Source organism: Petromyzon marinus, chromosome 32 (genome assembly GCF_048934315.1).
Source record: "Petromyzon marinus isolate PM22_M1 ecotype Great Lakes invasive population chromosome 32, UKy_Petmar_22M1.pri1.0, whole genome shotgun sequence".
Taxonomy (NCBI): domain Eukaryota; kingdom Metazoa; phylum Chordata; class Hyperoartia; order Petromyzontiformes; family Petromyzontidae; genus Petromyzon; species Petromyzon marinus.
The window spans coordinates 10889443-10911035 of record NC_133698.1 but is presented as its reverse complement, the minus strand read 5'-3'; the positions used below and the strand labels follow the sequence as shown (position 1 = coordinate 10911035).

The 21593-nt window shown below is 51.3% G+C and overlaps 1 protein-coding gene across 2 annotated transcripts; it reads left to right on the top strand.

Moving 5' to 3' along the window:
* Nucleotides 1-796: 796 nt before the first annotated feature.
* Nucleotides 797-21576, top strand: SPA17 (sperm autoantigenic protein 17). 2 transcript variants are annotated; one of them, XM_032964583.2, is made up of 5 exons: nucleotides 797-839; nucleotides 2064-2224; nucleotides 15706-15776; nucleotides 17152-17258; nucleotides 19136-21576. In XM_032964583.2, the coding sequence occupies exons 2-5, from the start codon at nucleotides 2071-2073 to the stop codon at nucleotides 20775-20777; spliced, it is 1974 nt and encodes a 657-aa protein (XP_032820474.1). In that variant the 5' UTR covers nucleotides 797-839; nucleotides 2064-2070; the 3' UTR covers nucleotides 20778-21576. The 2 variants fall into 2 exon arrangements, with proteins under 2 accessions (XP_032820474.1, XP_075927393.1); XM_076071278.1 differs by having other exon boundaries at nucleotides 811-1769.
* The last annotated feature ends 17 nt before the right edge of the window (nucleotides 21577-21593 follow it).

The following is a 21593-nucleotide window of genomic DNA, read 5'->3' as shown; positions in this document are numbered from 1 at the left end:
AGACGTTGGAGAGACGTTGAGGAGATATCAGAGACGGGGAGGGAGATAGAGATTTGGGGGAGATATCAGAGACGTGGGGGAGAGATCAGAGACTTGGGGGAGAGATCAGAGGCGTTGATGAGATATCAGAGACGGGGAGGGAGATATCAGATACTTGGGGGAGATATCAGAGACGTGGGGGAGATATCAGAGACGTGGGGGAGAGATCAGAGGCGTTGATGAGATATCAGAGACGGGGAGGGAGATATCAGAGACTTGGGGGAGAGATCAGAGACGGGGGAGGGAGATATCAGAGACGGGGAGGGAGATATCAGAGACGTGGGGAGAGATCGGAGACTTGGGGGAGATATCAGAGACGTGGGGGAGATATCAGAGACGTGGGGGAGAGATCAGAGGCGTTGATGAGATATCAGAGACGGGGAGGGAGATATCAGAGACTTGGGGGAGAGATCAGAGACGGGGGAGGGAGATATCAGAGACGGGGAGGGAGATATCACAGACGTGGGGAGAGATCGGAGACTTGGGGGAGATATCAGAGACGTGGGGGAGATATCAGAGACGTGGGGGAGAGATCAGAGACGGGGAGGGAGATATCAGAGACGTGGGGGAGATATCAGAGACGGGGAGGGAGATATCAGAGACGTGGGGGAGAGATCTGAGACTTGGGGGAGATATCAGAGACGTGGGGGAGATATCAGAGACGTGGGGGAGAGATCAGAAACTTGGGGGAGACGTGGGGGAGACGGGAGCGAGGGGGGGAGTCCGCTGTGCGGGTCGCGACCCCCGCGTTGCCATGGAGACGGAGACGCTAAACAACAGCGGCTCGGATAGCAGCAGCGGTAAGAGCAGCAGAGACACGGGGACACGGATACAGAGACACAGAGACAGAGACATAGAGACAGAGACACGGGGACACGGAGACAGAGACAAAGAGACAGAGACATAGAGACAGCGACACAGAGACAGAGACACAGAGACACAGGCACACGGAGACAGAGACATAGAGACAGAGACAGAGACACGGGGACACGGAGACAGAGACACAGAGACACAGGCACACGGAGACAGAGACATAGAGACAGACACACGGAGATATAGACAGCGACACGGGCACACGGAGACAGAGACACAGAGACAGAGACACAGGCACACAGAGACAGAGACACAGAGACAGAGTCACAGAGACACAGGCACACGGAGACAGAGACACAGGCACACGGAGACAGAGACATAGAGACAGAGACACGGAGACAGAGACACGGGGACACGGAGACAGAGACACGGAGACACAGGCACACGGAGACAGAGACATAGAGACAGCGACACGGGGACACGGAGACAGAGACATAGAGACAGAGACACGGAGACAGAAACATAGAGACAGAGACACGGGGACAGACACACAGAGACATAGAGACAGAGACACAGGCACACCGAGACAGAGACATAGAGACAGAGACACGGAGATAGAGACGGAGACACAGGCACACGGAGACAGAGACACGGAGACACGTAGACAGAGACACAGGCGCACGGAGACATAGAGACAGAGACACATAGACAGAGACACAGGCACACGGAGACAGAGACATAGAGACAGAGACACAGGCACACGGAGACAGAGACACAGGAAGACAGGAAACACAGAGACACAGGCACACGGAGACAGAGACATAGAGACACAGAGACACGGGGGCACAGGGAGACAGAGACAGCAGCAAGGACACGGGGACACGGAGAGACACAGAGACGCAGAGACAGGAGCAACGGTAAGAGCAGCAGAGACACGGGGAGACAAGGAGAGACACGTGTCTCCACGTGTCATCGCGTGCCTCCACGTGTCTCCCCGTGTCTCCGCGTGTCTCCCCATGTCTCCACGTGTCTTCCCGTGCCTCCACGTGTCTCCCCATGTCTCCTCATGTCTCCACGTGTCTCCCCATGTCTCCACGTGTCTTCCCGCGCCTCCACGTGTCTCCCCATGTCTCCTCATGTCTCCACGTGTCTCCCCATGTCTCCACGTGTCTCCCCGTGTCTCCCACGTGTCTCCTCCCCGCGTGCCGCAGGGCGACGATGGCGGCTCCCTTCTCCTCCACTCAGCTGCGCGTGCCGCGTGGCCTGGCGGGCCTCCTTGAGGGCCTCTGTACGGCGGTGTTGCGCGACCAGCCCCAGGACATCCTCCCGTACGCCGCTTCCTACTGCGACGCTCTCATAGCCACCCGCGAAGGTCTGTGGGGGGGGGGGGGGGGGGCTGCGGGGATAGGGAGTCGGGGGGGGGGGCAGTTGGAAATTGGTCTGGAGCAGAGGTCGACAACCACAATAAGAAGAGGAGCGATTTTTTTCTGGTTCGAATTCGCTCAAACAAAAACAACGCAACGTTCTTAGAGGCGCAATGCAACGTGTGGTATAATACGAGGCGGTGGTTACAATTTGTTTTTGTTACCTTTGCCTTTGTCGAGACACAAAAAGCGAGCCCGATACAGCGGGGCGGGGGGTGGGGGCTCCGGTGACCGACTATCGCAAAAATGATTGTACTTAGCATTGGCTGCATTTTGGGGCTGAGTCGACCTAGGGGAGGCCCAGGACCGATTCAGATAATCGCGGCTGGGTGTTGGCGGCCGTGAGCGGGAATCGAACTCGGGTCGTCGGATTTTGTAGCGCAGCGTAGCTCTAACCGCTGCGCCACCGCTCCTCACATCCAACTTTCCATCAGCTCCTTCTCGTTGCGGCGTTTCTCACGTGCTCTGACGTGGGAACCGCGTGACTGCCTACGTGTACGCAGACGGTCCTCGACTTACGAACATCCACACTTACGAACACCCGACTTACGAACATCGCCCACTTACGAAGACCCGACTTACGAACACCCGCACTTTACGAACCAGCTTGCATGAATTTTTTTTTTACATTGACTTGAAACGCGAACTCTCACTTGCAAATTGAATCGCGGCACTATTTTGTTCAGCTGAGCAATCCACCGCGAAATGTAAATGAGTCGGCCTCGTGCTGGGAGTTAGTGTTTATGTGTGGCCATTTAAATGCAGTCGATTACCGCGTACCGACTTATGAACCGTTCGATTTACGAACCGTTCGACTTAGAAACCGTTCGACTTACGAACGGATCTCAGGAACTAATTGCGTTCGTTATTCGAGGACTGCCTGTATGGGGAGGGAGGGGGCCAAAAGTATCGCCAATCTGCCCCCTGGCCAATCACGACCCGGCGTTGTTACCCACGCTGCTGTTACGCAATTCCAACACCATCGCCGCTGGGTGGCGCCAACAAGCGCACAAAGCCCCCTTGCCCTACAGCGCAGGGGCTCGGCAATCTGCGGCTCAGGAGCCGCACGCTGGCTCTTCGTCTGGCCACTAGTGGCTCCTTGGCTGCCGCATACCTGCGATGTTTGTGTGCGCGCGTATCGATTCGCGTGTGACGCGCCTCTCGCACTATTTTGGTGAAAGACAAAAAACGTAAAAAAAAACCACATAGCTCTACTTCATCTGCTTCATTGCCAAACGTTAAAGAACCCCTGCCCTGACGTTGCATAACCACAGCTGTTACAACCACGGCGATCTTACCACGCTCCAGCACTCGATCGTTCCCTCCCCACCTCCCCCCACTCCATTGTCACCACCCCCCCCCCACTTCCTCTCCACCCACCATGACGATCTTTACCACACTCCTGAACTAGATCGTTCCCTCCCCACCTTCCCCTGCCTCCTCTATCATCACCTCCCTCTTCCACCCACCATAGAACCTGCAAGTCAAGTGACGCAAGCACCTAGGGGGTGGAGGTTTAAGGGGGGGGGGGGTCTTCCTCTACCCTGGTGTCCCTACGGCAGTGTTCTTCACACCGATGAGACATCATCAGCGTGCGAGGGTCACCACACATTTGAAACCACTCGGGGGGGTGTGATAGCAGTAGCAGCACGACAATGAACCCGACAAGCTGACGTTTGATTCCCGGCCACCAGTGCCGGATGAAGCTAGTGCGGGGCCCGTAGCATATGTTATAAACGGGCCCAAAATAATAATAATAATAATAAAATATTAAAACACAAATTTTGTACTTGCATAGTAAAGTAATTGTATTTTTTTATTTGCTATACAGGCAGATGATACGACAAATCGCTAACCTTAAACACTCAGTCGTTCGCAAAAGTTGAAGGCGGTATAGTACTATAGTGATAGAGCAAGTGCAGAATCACTGAACCGGAATTGATAGCTTGAAAGCATTTACCGCGGGACCCTTGAAAGTGCGGGGCCCGTAGCTACATATGTAGTATAGTAGCTACTACATATGTAGTAGCTACTATACTACAATGTAGTAGCTACTACTACATATGTAGTAGCTACTACATATGTCGCTACTATATATGTAGTAGCTACTATATAAGTACACTACTAGTAGCTAGTAGCTACTACTACTACTTATATAGTAGTAGCTACTATATAAGTAGTATAAGTAGTAGCTACTAGTAGTAGCTACTAGTAGTAGCTACTACATATATACGACATACTACTACATATGTCGCTACTATATATGTAGTAGTAGCTACATGTGTAGCTACTTTTGCTACTAGGAGAATCCGGCCACGGTGAACAAGATTGAGCAAGGAGTGATGTCTACACCACTGCCCACCCTGGCCCGCACACCGATCAGCGTAGCGAAGGTCAAACAACCCGCCACGTCTCACGCGGCCTTCGTCAGAAGTGCCATTTATTTACTATTTAAGAATCTGTAGATATCACATTTGACACTTCCCAGTGTTTGTGAATTTTCCGTGGGTTCTGGCCTGGCTCAGACACTTAACCGAATGGCCTCGTGAATTATTTTTTAATGTTACCATGTAAGAGTCACTGAGCTATGTAGCTCTTTTTTCAAAAGCGACCTGGTCACAAACTGATTGCTCAACGAAGTGGCTTATGGCAAATCTGGCTGTCCGCCGGATGATGCTAGCTGTAATGACTGGCGAAACGTCGTACTCAGATTGTAAATGCTGTTGCTTGGCTCTCCAACGTACAGGTGTGCTGTACTAGTGACGAATTGGCCACGTTCCGTTTACGTGACAAACCTTACTAATTGGCTGTGTCGGGTGGTGGCGGGTTTAATGACACATTTATACATTTACGCTATTCTAACCCCAAAAAAACGATATTATGAAGTGGCTTGTCACGTGGAAATTTATGGCAGCAGCCACTAAACGCGTGATGTTGATTCAAAATGCGAAGGTAGAAACCGGTAGGATCCTGTGAAAAAAAAAAAACACCCGACCATGGCGAGAGAGACATCGCAAACTCCAAATATACAGGCATCAGCGTCTCGATCGAATCCACGATCGCCTGTACACCAGGCGAGATAGTTAACATCTCGACACCGTGGCACCTGCATTACATTTGGTCCGCAACTTCTAATGTCGCGTCTCCTCTGTGATTCGTTTTTGTTTTGCGCAGAGGCCACAAACATGAAACGCGCAATGACATCTGTAAAATAAAATTACATATATATTGTAATGCCTACATTAGCGACTCACGGCGGCCATGCTTGGACTTGTTATATGATGCTAATTTGACCCGTTTGAGATGAATCAACGCTTTAATGTGCGTTTTGACAAATCTCCGCTGGGATCCATGAGGTAAAGGGGCGATCGCCGGAAATTGTGAATTAACTTTTCCACGGATGTCCATCCCCCCACAGACCCCCCCCCCCACTCTCCCCCCACAGAGCCCCCCCCTCCCAGACTCCCCATTCTCATAGCGGGAGAGCGACGACGACTTAACAATGCGTAGTGACAGCGGAATGAACGGCCAGGTCTATCAGAATCAGAATCTATATTTACCTTGCTGCTGCAGGAGGAATCCGATGAGCTATGAAGCTCGTTGTTTTGTTTTAACAACACAGATGTCCAGTATGGGCGGGTCAGCGAGTTACGAACAACAAACAAATAGGAACATTAGTGGGACTCAGTCGAGGCATCCCTCGAATTACGAAAGTAATGGGTTCTTTAAAAAACACACACATACACTTCACAAAATCTATTAAATACAACTGAAACGACACGAACGGCCAAGTACCGGGCGCCACTTTAATCGAAGGCCCAATGACTATCTGGGTCGGGACTCGGTTCTTCATTGTGTTGCTCGACCCCTTCACTCGAAGGTCCAGTAACTCCCGGTGCTCTCCCCCTTTGATCCTCCTCAAGCGCCCTCTCTCCGACTTTCTCCTTTGGTCAAACATCATCATTCTTCCCTTACGGATCGACCATCTTCTTTCAAATCTCTTTAAAAGGCCTACATTGACGACCGATCCCCGTGGAGCCCTCTTTTGGGTCAATCGGAGAACCTCGTTCATTTTCAAACTCGACGTCGGGGTCATTTTCGGGTCACGACGCAACTAAATCATGGGGGGTGGGTGGGGGGGGGGTGTTTGGGACCGTCATTCCAACTCGACTCCCGACCTAAACAGATACACACCCGTATTCATTGTCACGACGCAAAAGCGATAGTTGAAAGGCGTAAACAATGAAACGATTGAAATGATCGTTCATTGCAAACAACAACAAAAGTCGCCGCAAGACGACTGGGGCGGCGGCGTGGAGGCGTTTCCCCGAGTGCGCTGCAGGGACACGGTGACGATGCCGCGAATGTGATGATGACTTCTCGCATGACGATCGATGGCGCGGCGCGCCTGGCCGTGGTTGAAGTTTGTTCGCATTCACGCGCGGATTCTCGATTTTGGTCGCGGCGAAAAGTGTCCAGGAGCGCGGCCTTTATACACACTACCGATGATGTCTTATCGGCCAAAGTGGACCCCCCCACCCTCTGGACAATGAGTGAAGAACATTGGCGTAGGGGGGGGGGGGGCACGGAGCTAGCGAGCTCTTTTTTCAAGGGCGACTCGTCCGGAAGGGAAGGGGGGCGGAGGGTGGTATTGGAGGGTGATATTGGAGGATGATATTGGAGGGTGATATTGGAGGATGATATTGGAGGGTGATATTGGAGGGTGATATTGGAGGGCGATATTGGAGGGCGATATTGGAGGATGATATTGGAGGGTGATATTGGAGGATGATATTGGAGGGTGATATTGGAGGGCGATATTGGAGGATGATATTGGAGGGCGATATTGGAGGGCGATATTGGAGGATGATATTGGAGGGTGATATTGGAGGATGATATTGGAGGGTGATATTGGAGGATGATATTGGAGGGTGATATTGGAGGGTGATATTGGAGGGTGATATTGGAGGGTGATATTGGAGGGTGATATTGGAGGGTGGTATTGGAGGGTGATATTGGAGGGTGATATTGGAGGGTGATATTGGAGGGTGGTATTGGAGGGTGGTATTGGAGGGTGGTATTGGAGGGTGATATTGGAGGGTGGTATTGGAGGGTGGTATTGGAGGGTGATATTGGAGGGTGATATTGGAGGGTGATATTGGAGGGTGATATTGGAGGGTGATATTGGAGGGTGATATTGGAGGGTGATATTGGAGGGTGGTATTGGAGGGTGATATTGGAGGGTGATATTGGAGGGTGATATTGGAGGGTGATATTGGAGGGTGATATTGGAGGGTGGTATTGGAGGGTGATATTGGAGGGTGATATTGGAGGGTGATATTGGAGGGTGGTATTGGAGGGTGATATTGGAGGGTGATATTGGAGGGTGATATTGGAGGGTGATATTGGAGGGTGATATTGGAGGGTGATATTGGAGGGTGGTATTGGAGGGTGATATTGGAGGGTGATATTGGAGGGTGATATTGGAGGGTGATATTGGAGGGTGATATTGGAGGGTGGTATTGGAGGGTGATATTGGAGGGTGATATTGGAGGGTGATATTGGAGGGTGATATTGGAGGGTGATATTGGAGGGTGATATTGGAGGGTGATATTGGAGGGTGATATTGGAGGGTGATATTGGAGGGTGATATTGGAGGGTGATATTGGAGGGTGATATTGGAGGGTGATATTGGAGGGTGATATTGGAGGGTGGTATTGGAGGGTGATATTGGAGGGTGATATTGGAGGGTGATATTGGAGGGTGGTATTGGAGGGTGATATTGGAGGATGATATTGGAGGGTGGTATTGGAGGGTGATATTGGAGGGTGATATTGGAGGGTGATATTGGAGGGTGATATTGGAGGGTGATATTGGAGGGTGGTATTGGAGGGTGATATTGGAGGGTGATATTGGAGGGTGATATTGGAGGGTGATATTGGAGGGTGATATTGGAGGGTGATATTGGAGGGTGATATTGGAGGGTGATATTGGAGGGTGATATTGGAGGGTGATATTGGAGGGTGATATTGGAGGGTGGTATTGGAGGGTGATATTGGAGGGTGATATTGGAGGGTGATATTGGAGGGTGGTATTGGAGGGTGGTATTGGAGGGTGATATTGGAGGGTGATATTGGAGGGTGATATTGGAGGGTGATATTGGAGGGTGATATTGGAGGGTGATATTGGAGCGTGATATTGGAGGGTGATATTGGAGGGTGATATTGGAGGGTGGTATTGGAGGGTGATATTGGAGGGTGATATTGGAGGGTGATATTGGAGGGTGATATTAGAGGGTGATATTGGAGGGTGATATTGGAGGGTGATATTGGAGGGTGATATTGGAGGGTGATATTGGAGGGTGATGTTGGAGGGTGGTATTGGAGGGTGATATTGGAGGGTGATATTAGAGGGTGATATTGGAGGGTGATATTGGAGGGTGATATTGGAGGGTGATATTGGAGGGTGATATTGGAGGGTGATGTTGGAGGGTGGTATTGGAGGGTGATATTGGAGGGTGATATTGGAGGGTGATATTGGAGGGTGATATTGGAGGGTGATATTGGAGGGTGGTATTGGAGGGTGATATTGGAGGGTGGTATTGGAGGGTGATATTGGTGGGTGGTATTGGAGGGTGATATTGGAGGGTGATATTGGAGGGTGATATTGGAGGGTGATATTGGAGGGTGATATTGGAGGGTGATATTGGAGGGTGATATTGGAGGGTGGTATTGGAGGGTGATATTGGAGGGTGGTATTGGAGGGTGATATTGGAGGGTGATATTGGAGGGTGATATTGGAGGGTGATATTGGAAGGTGATATTGGAGGGCGATATTGGAGGGCGATATTGGGGGGTGATATTGGAGGGTGATATTGGAGGGTGATATTGGAAGGTGATATTGGAGGGCGATATTGGAGGGCGATATTGGAGGGTGATATTGGAGGGTGATATTGGAGGGTGATATTGGAGGGTGACATTGGAGGGTGATATTGGAGGGTGATATTGGAGGGTGATATTGGAGGGTGATATTGGAGGGTGGTATTGGAGGGTGGTATTGGAGGGTGGTATTGGAGGGTGATATTGGAGGGTGATATTGGAGGGTGATATTGGAGGGTGATATTGGAGGGTGATATTGGAGGGTGATATTGGAGGGTGATATTGGAGTGTGATATTGGAGGGCGATATTGGAGGGTGATATTGGAGGGTGATATTGGAGGGTGATATTGGAGGGTGACATTGGAGGGTGATATTGGAGGGTGATATTGGAGGGTGGTATTGGAGGGTGATATTGGAGGGTGATATTGGAGGGTGATATTGGGGGGTGATTTTGGAGGGTGATATTGGAATGGGAGGGTCAAAAAAACACAAACCCAATCAATTCGGTGATTCAACAGAGTGGGGGGGGGGGGGGGGGGGTCGGTCTCTATTCTCACTTACGGAGAAGTAATTTGTAGAATTGCCACGTCACTCATTCAACAATATCATCTCATTAGCGTAAAGAAGCAGGAGCAGCGGCGGCGGCGGCGGAGACGCCCGATATATTTTTTTTCTCCCCTAACCCTCTCGTTGGGAAATTAGTATGCAAATTAGTATGCAAATGTATTACGAACTCCAGGTCCTAATGACATTATTGCGAAGCGATTTGTAGGATGGGGGGGGGGGTGGCGGGGGATCTGGAAAATCAATGCTCATTTCAGTGCGGGCAAATAATTAATAATTTTTTGGAGCACACGTTAATTAAGCCCAATTAGCGAGTGTCAATTCAACTTTAATGAGCGTGGTTCGAGCGCCCGACTTGCTCCTCCGTCCCGTCGCGAGAGGAGACGGCGGTTGCGGTGGTGGTGGCACCACGTTGCAGCGGGGAAGGAAAGGGGCGAACGCAGACGAATTCCTCGGGAAAGTGGCGATGTGGGTGGAGGGTTCATAGCACGGCTGGTATGATGGTAGCCAGCACGTGACGTGGGGAGGGAGAGATTGCTGGGGCTTCATAGCACGGCTGGTACGATGGTAGCCAGCACGTGACGTGGGGAGGGAGAGATTACAGGGGCGTCATAGCACGGTTGGTATGATGGTAGCCAGCACGTGACATGGGGAGGGAGAGATTACAGGGGCTTCATAGCACGGTTGGTATGATGGTAGCCAGCACGTGACGTGGGGAGGGAGAGATTACAGGGGCGTCATAGCACGGTTGGTATGATGGTAGCCAGCACGTGACATTGGGAGGGAGAGATTACAGGGGCTTCATACCACGGTTGGTATGATGGTAGCCAGCACCTGACATGGGGAGGGAGAGATACAGGGGCTTCATAGCATGGCTGGTATGATGGTAGCCAGCATGTTGCATGGGGAGGGAGAGATACAGGGGCTTCATAGCATGGCTGGTATGATGGTAGCCAGCACGTTGCATGGGGAGGGAGAGATACAGGGGCTTCATAGCACGGTTGGTATGATGGTAGCCAGCACGTGACGTGGGGAGGGAGAGATTACTGGGGCTTCATAGCACGGTTGGTATGATGGTAGCCAGCACGTGACGTGGGGAGGGAGAGATTACAGGGGCTTCATAGCACGGTTGGTATGATGGTAGCCAGCACGTGACATGGGGAGGGAGAGATTACTGGGGCTTCATTGCATGGCTGGTATGATGGTAGCCAGCACGTTGCATGGGGAGGGAGAGATTACTGGGGCTTCATAGCACGGTTGGTATGATGGTAGCCAGCACGTGACGTGGGGAGGGAGAGATTACAGGGGCTTCATAGCACGGCTGGTATGATGGTAGCCAGCACGTGACATGGGGAGGGAGAGATTACTGGGGCTTCATAGCACGGTTGGTATGATGGTAGCCAGCATGTTGCATGGGGAGGGAGAGATACAGGGGCTGCATAAACCAAAGCAGGGAAATGTAATGAACGTGACTAATAAACAACTAGAGCTATGTACAGTGAAAATCTAGCTGGAAAATGCAAAATAACCACATTATGCATGACACTCGCAATAGAAACTCCCGAAGGGCATTTAAAATGCAATTTCAAACATAGCATGAATTACAATTGCATTTCCTCTTTCAAATGAGCAATCTTTCAAAAAAATGGCAATTCTCAAACCTCCATGAACGGAATGGCTTTTTTTAATGGGCATTCACAAATGTGGGTGTAGCAGGCACAATGCAAGGAGTTGTGATGTTAGAGTTTATGTGAGAGTTGATTTTAGAGTTGATGTTGGAGTTGATGTCAGAGAAGATGTTAGATACAGTGAGAGAAAAAAGTATTTGATCCCCTGCTGATTTTGTACGTTTGCCCACTGACAAAGAAATGATCAGTCTATAATTTTAATGGTAGGTTTATTTGAACAGTGAGAGACAGAATAACAGCAAGAAAATCCAGAAAAAACGCATGCTAAAAATGCTATAAGTTGATTTGCATTTTAATGAGGGAAATTAGTATTTGACCCCCTCTCAATCAGAAAATTTCTGGCTCCCAGGTGTCTTTTATATAGGTAACGAGCTGAGATTAGGAGCACACGCTTAAAGGGAGTGCTCCTAATCTCAGCTTGTTACCTGTATAAAAGACACCTGTCCACAAAAGCAATCAATCAATCAATCAGATTCCAAACTCTCCACCATGGCCAAGACCAAAGAGCTCTCCAAGGATGTCAGGGACAAGATTGTAGACCTAGACAATGCTGGAATGGGCTACAAGACCATTGCCAAGCAGCTTGGTGAGAAGGTGACAAGTTAGTGCGATTATTCGCAAATGGAAAAAACACAAAAGAACTGTCAATCTCTGTCAATCTCCCTCGGCCTGGGGCTCCATGCAAGATCTCACCTCGTGGAGTTGCAATGATCATGAGAACGGTGAGGAATCAGCCCAGAACTACACGGGAGGATCTTGCCAATGATCTCAAGGCAGCTGGGACCATAGTCACCAAGAAAACAATTGGTAACACACTACGCCGTGAAGGACTGAAATCCTGCAGTGCCCGCAAGGTCCCCCTGCTCAAGAAAGCACATATACATGCCCGTCTGAAGTTTTCCAATGAACATCTGAATGATTCAGAGGACAACTGGGTGAAAGTGTTGTGGTCAGATGAGACCAAAATGGAGCTCTTTGGTATCAACTCAACTCGCCGTGTTTGGAGGAGGAGGAATACTGCCTATGACCCCGAGAACACCATCCTCACATGGAGGTGGAAACATTATGCTTTGGGGGTGTTTTTCTGCTAAGGGGACAGGACAACTTCACCGCATCAAAGGGACGATGGACAGAGCCATGTACCGTCAAATATTGGGTGAGAACCTCCTTCCCTCAGCCAGGGCATTGAAAATGGGTCGTGGATGGGTATTCCAGCATGACAATGACCCAAAACACATGGCCAAGGCAACAAAGGAGTGGCTCAAGAAGAAGCACATTAAGGTCCTGGAGTGGCCTAGCCAGTCTCCAGACCTTAATCCCATAGAAAATCTGTGGAGGAAGCTGAACGTTCGAGTTGCCAAACGTCAGCCTCGAAACCTTAATGACTTGGAGAAGATCTGCAAAGAGGAGTGGGACAAAATCCCTCCTGAGGTGTGTGCAAACCAGGTGGCCAACTACAAAAAACGTCTGACCTCTGTGATTGCCAACAAGGGTTTTGCCACTAAGTACTAAGTCATGTTTTGCAGAGGGGTCAAATACTTATTTCCCTCATTAAAATACAAATCAATTTATAACATTTTTGACATGCGTTTTTTCTGGATTTTGTTGTTATTCTGTCTCTCAGTGTTCAAATAAACCTATCATTAAAATTATAGACTGATCATTTCTTTGTCAGTGGGCAAACGTACAAAATCAGCAGGAGATCAAATACTTTTTTCCATCACTGTACGTCATGATAGCGGGTTACGTCTGCCTAGTGATTTCGCATGATGACAGGATTTGCTGAATGATTTCGACTCTCATTGTATCGGTCAGAGGGATAGACTTAATCATTCCAGAAATTAGATTGTTTCTTTTTAATCAGCTCCAGACATGCATTGGGGTGTCACGCGGAGGTCGTGGAAATCTCCTTCTTCTCTCCTCTCCAACCTTTAGAGTCTTTGCCCAATCTTCTGCACAGACCACCGCTTCTGCTGTCGCCATCGCCAAATCTTTCCGAGTGCATCGTGGGGTGCTGCAGGGCACCTCCGCAGGCAGAGGAGTGATCAGGAGGTTGACTGGCTGCGGTGGATCAGTGAGTGGCGGGGATTATCAATCAGCCCGGCAGAGCTACGGCGAATCCTGTGGAGTAGGGATTTGTTGTTGTTTGGTTTCCACCAAGGCAATCGCCCATTAATAAACCTCTCCCGTAAATGAAATGAGATCGATGGCCTCGGCCCGGTCACCAATAGGCGCACGCGCACAATGGGTATCAACACCCTCGGTTGGTGTGCAGGAGGTCGTGGCGTTCGATCCTGACGCCTGCTGCTGCTGTCTATTTGGAGTGTGGGTGTCTCTCTCTCTCTCTCTCCCCCCGTGGTCGCGTGGATTTTTCTCCGGGCCCTACCTGTTTCTACCTCCACATTTAGAATCAAATATTAAAGCGCGTTGAGAGTATTCTGCTGCTGTACATGTCCACGCGATGGTAAGCCTCTTACGTTGAGCTTTCAGTTGTGGCCAGGTCGCCTCTGAAAAATAGCTACGGAGCTCAGTGGGGAGGGGGGGGGGGTCTCACCTGGTAAATAATTTTTTTTTAAAAATGAAATCATGACAAAAACAAAACAAAATGCACTTAATGATCTCTCTTGAATAGCTCCGAGGGCTAGAGTTTGTGAAGGCAACGGGGTGTTGGAACCCGCGTCTTTCCGATTGCGGTCTGCTTGCTCCACGCACCCAGCCATCTGGCCTGGTTGATGGGAAATAACCAGCGTCTTTATTTAGACTGCAGGAGGCGTACTCAGGACGAGATATGAAGCTATTTTTTTTCACAGATGTCCAGCAGGAGCGGGCCAGCGAGTTACAACAACAAACAATGTGGAACAAATAAACAAAAACACGATTGGGTGCGCAACAAAAAGAGAAAATGTAAGCAAGTAATAAAAAAACAAGTTAAGATGTAGTACGTGCGAATTGCATGGGTACAAGCATTCCTGCAGATTTGTCAACACAAAATGCAAGCTTGGGGCAAGGCAGCAAAACAACAACAACAACAACAACAAAAACCCAGGGCCGTCCGTAGGTGGGGGTCTGAAAAAGCGTGGGGCCCAGGGCAGTCGCCTCGATTCGCCGTGTACCCTCGGGACGCCTCTACGGCCAGACGATATCAAGACAACGCAGAGTCACTCAATGAAATTGCGCATTCAAATCGAGAAAGGGTGGACGGATCCTATCGACAGTATCTGAATTACAGTCTGAGTTTGTACGTATGTGCGCTGGACTTCTTTTGGCACGGTACGTAGCTATTGGGTACGTAGCTATTGGGTTCGTAGCTATTGGGTACGTAGCTATTCGGGGGAGCGCGCTGGAAAGACATCAAATTAAACACAAGAAGCGCTTCTAAAGAAATGCGCCTTCAATCTAAGTTTAAAAGTCGACATACTGCGTCCAAGTGTAAACAAAAAATGTTTGTTCATGATTAATTACTGTAAGGAACCGCAGAGAGAGGAAGACCTCACAGAGAGTGGCTTGACGACATCGGAAGAGATTTGGTGCCAGAAAGATGTGGTCACTACGAGACCGTTGAAAGTGGAAACAAATGACGAAATGTGGCAGTGGACACCTACTGGCTATCTGCCCATGGAACGTCGTGGTGCTGATGGTGATGATGATGATGATTTTTACCAATGGTCATCCACGTATTTAACACATCTTGAAATGCGTTGTCTCAAACCACCGTGCAACTTGCCCTGAAGTGAACCCAGGCTGTATTCGCACGATTGTAATCCTTCTGGGGCCGTTCACTGCCACAGTGTCGAGACACAGCGGGCCGAGAGAGTTTCACAGCCAACATTTATTTCCCTTACGGCGTGGCTTCATTAACGAATGTTGGGTTGTAATTGATCACGTGAAACCCCCCCCGCCCCCACGAATAATTGACTTATTGATATTAATAATGAGCAAGCGAATGGATGGCTGTGTGGATGTGCGGGTGCGGAGAGTCGGTGAGTATTTAAGTGAGCTGGTGAGTGAGTGGATAAGTGAGTGAGCAGGTGAATGAGTGAGTGTGTGAGGAGGTAATTCAGTGGGTGAGTGATCTGGTGAGTGAGCGGGTGAGTGAGTAGGTAGGTGAGTCGGTGAGGGAGCGGGTGAGTAAGCGGGTGAGTGAGTAGGTAGGTGAGTCGGTGAGTGAGCGGGTGAGTGAGCAGGTGAGTGACTAGGTTAATGAATAGGTGCGTGAGCGAGTGAGTGAGCGGGTGAGTGAGTAGGTAGGTGAGTCGGTGAGTGAGCGGGTGAGTGAGCGGGTGAGCGTTTGTGCCACAGACACGGGCAGCGACCCCGTGGTGGTGAGTGCCCTGCTGGAGGATCGCTACTACAACAACCGCACCTTCGCGGTACGTACGCACAACAACAACACAACAGCAACGCGAGACGTAACAACACAACAATAGCACAACTTGAACACGACAACACAACAACATTATCACGGCCACCGCGTCGCGCGCTTTCAGATGCGCTGCTTCTGCGCCCGTCTGGAACGCTCTTCCTTTCCGATATTAGAAGCCACTGGAGCTGTGCACTTTGAAGTCGTCTCGATAAGGGGTCGCATGTGGCTCTTTAAGAACTGCTGCTTCGTGGCACGTTAGTTATCAAGGACCCACCACCATATCGCATTCATCACGCAGTGGCATTGCGGATCTTGAAGTATTGAGACGCTGTTGTTTATATATATTTTAAACCGAATTCGAAATAAAATGGCACTTAAATTTCGATTTAAAGCTTTCGTGACAGCAGGGATTCATCTTCTTGGTTCTTTCGGTAATAAAATAAAATGTATTTCAATTTTATTATGTTTATTTTTATTATTTTATTATTTCCCTTCTACGTGACTACCGAAATGGCGCTTCTTGTTATATCGGTTACCGACCCCTGATCTCGATTGAAAACTCATTTCGTTCGAGCTGCTTGTTGTTGTTGTTTACTTTGTTGTAGTCCCCCACTCCGCCCACACCTCTGATTAGCGCGGTTGGCTACGGACTTGTGCGAAAGATGTTCAACGCACGTATACACATACGATGATATAAAAAAAATAACACACACACAGAACGTGGCACCGTGACAAAACACAACGCGACAACACAATACAACGCGACAACACACCGCTTGCCGCTGACTCATTCGATCGGTTCGTAAGCCTAAAGCGGTCCACATGATGGGGATTGGAACCCCGAAAGGGATCCCGGCCGGGGTGGTACCTGCAGATGCCCTGGACTCGTATACAGTGCGCTGAGCCCACAAACCCCGCGCCGAGTTCAATTCCTGCTCACCCCCCCCCCCCCCAACACCAGCGACAGTTATCTCAACCGATCCTTGGGCATCCCCTAGGTAGACTCAGCATCAAATGAGTTCCCTGTTGCGGTGTGTGGCAAACATGGCCCCTTGGGAGACACAGGCGGCTGAGCGGGTGTGGTGGTGCTGGCCACCCACTCCCTCGCGTGCCACATGTGTATGTGTTACTGGCTAACAGCACTTGCCCCAGCAGTCTGTTAAGGCTACACGGGGGGGTCATTGATTTTTCGACTCAGCCTCAGAAGAGCACCTGCTGTGCGGTGCGTAAACACCGTCACTGGGGAGACAAAGGCGGTCGGGCGCGGTGCTGGCCACCCACCCCGCTCGTGTGCCGTGCAGGCCTTCATAGAGTGCTCGCTAACAGCACTTGCCCCAACAGTCTGTTTACGGGGAATCTTTTGCCTTTTGTCGTGTGCCCAGGCGGCTGAGAAGCGCTATGCAGGAGAGTTCTACACGAAGCGGTCTCCGCGGGGAGAGCCGCGAGTCGCCACACATTCGAGCGACGCGGACACGGCCGCCCGCAGCGAGTGAGTTGTCCCGTCCGGGGTTGGTTTGTGGTTCACCAGGGCGAGGACTCACCGTTGGGACTTCTTTGTGTGTCGGGAGACCCGTGTTTTTTTTTTCCCCCTCCACATTAAAATGAACATCACGCGTTCAGAGTAATCTGGCTGCTATGAATGTCCACGTGATGATCGGCCACTTGCTTAAGCTATCATTTTCGCTTCTGAAATATAAAAAGATTTGCACAGCTCAGCGAGTCTTACCTGGTAGAATGAACGAAAGCAAAGTTCAGTTTATAGTTTCAAAGAGCCGCATAGCTCATCGGATTTCTCCAATGGTGGCTGGTCCGAGGGGTGGGTGGTGGTGGCCGCAGGCAGGGCTGTAACGGTTGAATTTAAAGCAGATAGATCCGTGATGCCTGCACAGTCGATTTATGATAATAACACGCGGCGGCCGCGGCCACGGCTTGGGGGGATGATTGGTGGGGAAGGCGCAGGTTGCAAATAGCAACGCGAGGCGCACGGAAATTGAGCTCTGGGGCTTGTGGAACAATTCACTCGCGTGCCTTGTATTGCCTGTGCCGTGGGCTATATCGTTGTCCGTTCCCCGCACCTACGATTGGCACGGTTGGCTACGTACGGCGCGAAAGAAGTTTAACATGCACGCATGCACACTTCGATTAAAACGAATCTAAGCCTCGGGTTCCCGGGCTGACTACTGACTGGGCTCCTCCTCTCCGCCACCACCACCCCAACAATAACTCCGTTGTTTGTCGTGGCTGCTGCGGGGTTGTTACCACGGAAGCCAGCTGGGTAAGTGGCTACACGGGATTTCCCGTGCCGCAAATAAACACCGAGTTGAGTTGCAGCCGCGGAAGAAGACGCGCAATGGACATAGCGACACACCGAAGAGGTGGGAGCAACGAATCCAGAAGACTGACCACGGCTACGAGGAATTCGACCGTCAATGACAACGACGATGATGACGGAAGAGGACGACGATGACGACGCACGACGACGACAATGACGACACATGATGACGACGATGACGACGGACGATGACGACGATGACGACGGATGATGACGATGATGACGACGCACGATGACGACGATGACGACGATGACGACACACAATGATGACGATGACGCACAATGATGACGATGACGCACAATGATGACGATGACGACGGACGATGATGACGACGCATGATGACGACCATGACGACGGACAATGACGATGATGACGACACACAATGGTGACGATAACGACGCACAATGATGACGATGACAACGGACGATGATGACGGAAGATGACGACGATGACGACGCACGATGAAGACCATGACGACGATGACGACGGACAATGACGACGATGACGACTGACGATGACGACAATGACGACACACGATGATGACCATAACGACGGACGATGACGACGATGACGACGGACGATGACAGATGATGTCGACGATGACGACACACGATGATGATGACGACGTTGACGACGACGATGATGACGTCGCACGATGATGACGATGACGACGGACGATGACGACGACCCCCTCGATGTAAGACCGAAGCAGGAAGGGCATCTTCACAATTCAGGCTGTTGCCTGACGAAGCTGACTTGTTGTTGTAATCACGCAGTGAAACGTCACGGAACTCGAAATTCCAAACGTTTTTGGGTTTACTCTCCGACACACGGCTAGTGTGTGCTGAAAGCAATTAACTAATCTGTTCACGTGACAAACCTTACTGATTGGCTGCGTGCGTTCGAGCGGTGGCGGATTTAACGACGCATTCATATTTATCGAATCCCCTCCCCCCCCCCAAAAAAAAAAACGTTTGCCATGAACTCCTCCCGCGCGCGTCCGTCCGTCCGTCCGTCCGTTCTTCCGTTCCAGCTCTGACGACGACGTGAAGCTGGCGTCGTTGCCGTCGCCCCGCCCGCCGCCAGGCTGCGAGCCGCCCGACGCGCCGGGCGAGGCGACCACGGGGGAGGAGGGCGCAGACGACGGCGCCACCGTGGGCGGGCGAGCCGCCTCTCCGTGGGACGGCGCCGTCGCCACCGGCATCGCAGCGGCGGCTCGTGGCCTTGGGGAGCTGGAGCTGGAGGAGGAGGAGGAGGGGGAGGGGGAGAGGGAAGAGGAGTGCGGCGATGGAATCACGGCTTTTGACGAGATCATCGCTCAAAGCGTCCATGGTTACGCGGCTGCGATGGCGGACGGAGATTTGGGCGATGGTGGTGATGATGATGATGATGGTGGCGGTGGTAATGATGACGACGGCGGTGTCAGAGCGAAAGATGCTGGTGGCTTTGCGGAAGACGGGGGAGACTTCGAAGGATTCGTGGAGGAGGAGGAGGAGGAGGAGGGCGATGGAGGTCTGAGTTCACTTGAAGAGTCGAAGTTTCTGGCGGAGAGCGGGGGTGACGTGGCAAGCGGAGAGCGTGAGGGCGGCACCGGCGAGGGCATTGATGTTGAGAACAAGGGTGGCACCTTCATGCAGAGCATCGATGTTGCGGGAAGTATCGACGTGGATGAAGATGATGTCATCGCACGAAGCATCAATGTCGCGGCAAGCGTAGATGCGGGCGAAGATGATGTCATCGCACGAAGCGTCGATGTCGCGGCAAGCGTCGATGCGGGCGAAGATGATGTCATCGCACGAAGCGTCGATGTCGCGGCAAGCGTAGAAGCGGGCGAAGATGATGTCATCGCACGAAGCGTCGATGTCGCGGGAAGCGTCGACGTGGGCGAAGATGATGTCATCGCACGAAGCGTCGATGTCGCGGGAAGCGTCGACGTGGGCGAAGATGATGTCATCACACAAAGCATCGATGTCAGGAGAAGCATCAGTGCGCGTGAAGATGATGTCATCAAACAAAGTGTCGATGTCATGGGAAGCGCCGAAATGGATGAATACGATGTCATCACACAAAACATCGATGTCACGGGAAGCATCAGTGCACGTGAAGATGATGTCATCACACAAAGTGTCGATGTTCCGGAAAGCGTCAGCGTGGATGAAGGTGACGTCATCGCACGCAGCGTTGACGCTGCAGAAGAGCCGCGCGACATGGAGCGGGCAGCTGCGGATGGCGGCGGAGACGGAGACAGCGACGGAGACGCAGACGGAGACGCAGACGGCGGAGGAGACAAGGAAGAAGAGCGGCGACAGCGAACCCCCGTCGATGTCACCGCCGTGATTGCTTCGGCGCGGTCCGAGATCGGGGAGGCCCATGCCGCCGCCGCCCTTCCGGCGGAAGACATCGCGGCCACGTGGCGGGAGGCCGACGAAGGCCCCGTAAGCGGCGCGCGAGGCCACGGCGTCACCGGAGACGCCGGCGATGGTGACGACGACGACGACGACGCCGCCGCCGGAGCGAGCGATGGCATCGACGCCAGAGACGGGGGCGTGAGTCGCGAAGGCTCGCGGGAGTTTCACGAGGGTGGCGATGGCGGCCGTGGTGATGTTGACGGCGGTGTCGATGTTGCCGATCGTCAGGAGGCGGAAGAGCCCAGTGGCCACGTCTTTGAAGAATGAGGAGATTGGGAAGGATGGCAGGAAGAGCCGCAGATCGCGACCGGCAAGTTGAGGGCATTGCCTGACAGGGGATGGAGAGGTCGCTTTGAGTTTTCCTCTTTCCCGCGGCTCGCTAGTTCCGAGCGATACCTGAACTCTTCCCCAGGCCCTTTCCGGAGCCGGTGCACGTCCACAATTCAAGGAATGTCATGGAAAAACTTGATAATCCACACACATACGGTTATATATATTTAAAAGAATAACCCGAGTTCGTGTCATCGGAACACTTTGCAATCCACTTCAGCTCCTCGCTGAGGCTGAGGGTTATTCTGCTCTACAGGGTACCTTTCCATCGTATTGATCGTATCTTCTTCTCCACAGGTGATCCCATAATCAATATAACAATCCACCTCACATCCTTTGCTTTCTTCATGCGCTTAATCCGCCGAACTCTAAACCATCCTTGAAATACAACGCGATAATTGTTGGCAACTTCTCGACAATAGACACAATAATTGTTTGGCTAACTCTAAGAACACTTCTCAGTGACACGCCACTCACTGTGCAACGAGATTTCGTTCGATTATTGAGTTTTTCCCGAGACACACCCCCCACACTACCCCGCCCCTCAACTTTCAGAGGGAGCCTGTGACGTCACAAGTGGCCACGAGGGTAACCTTTTGAGGCGAGTCGGTTGATGGCCATTGTCACCAACAACGGTTGCAGTTTTCAATCGCGATGAATTAAAGACGCTCCCAGCGGGGCCGTCTGTAAATGACGTCACGCACCTAGGTGGTGGGGGGGTGGGGGGGTCAGACATTTGTGACGATGTGTGAC

Excerpts from the sequence above, each read along its gene's own strand:
- SPA17 (XM_032964583.2), top strand. The coding sequence starts at position 2,071 with ATGGCGGCTCCCTTCTCCTCCACTCAGCTGCGCGTGCCGCGTGGCCTG. Across the intron at positions 2,225-15,705 it reads TCTCATAGCCACCCGCGAAG|ACACGGGCAGCGACCCCGTG; the intron begins GTCTGTGGGGGG and ends TTTGTGCCACAG. Across the intron at positions 17,259-19,135 it reads GACACGGCCGCCCGCAGCGA|CTCTGACGACGACGTGAAGC; the intron begins GTGAGTTGTCCC and ends CTTCCGTTCCAG.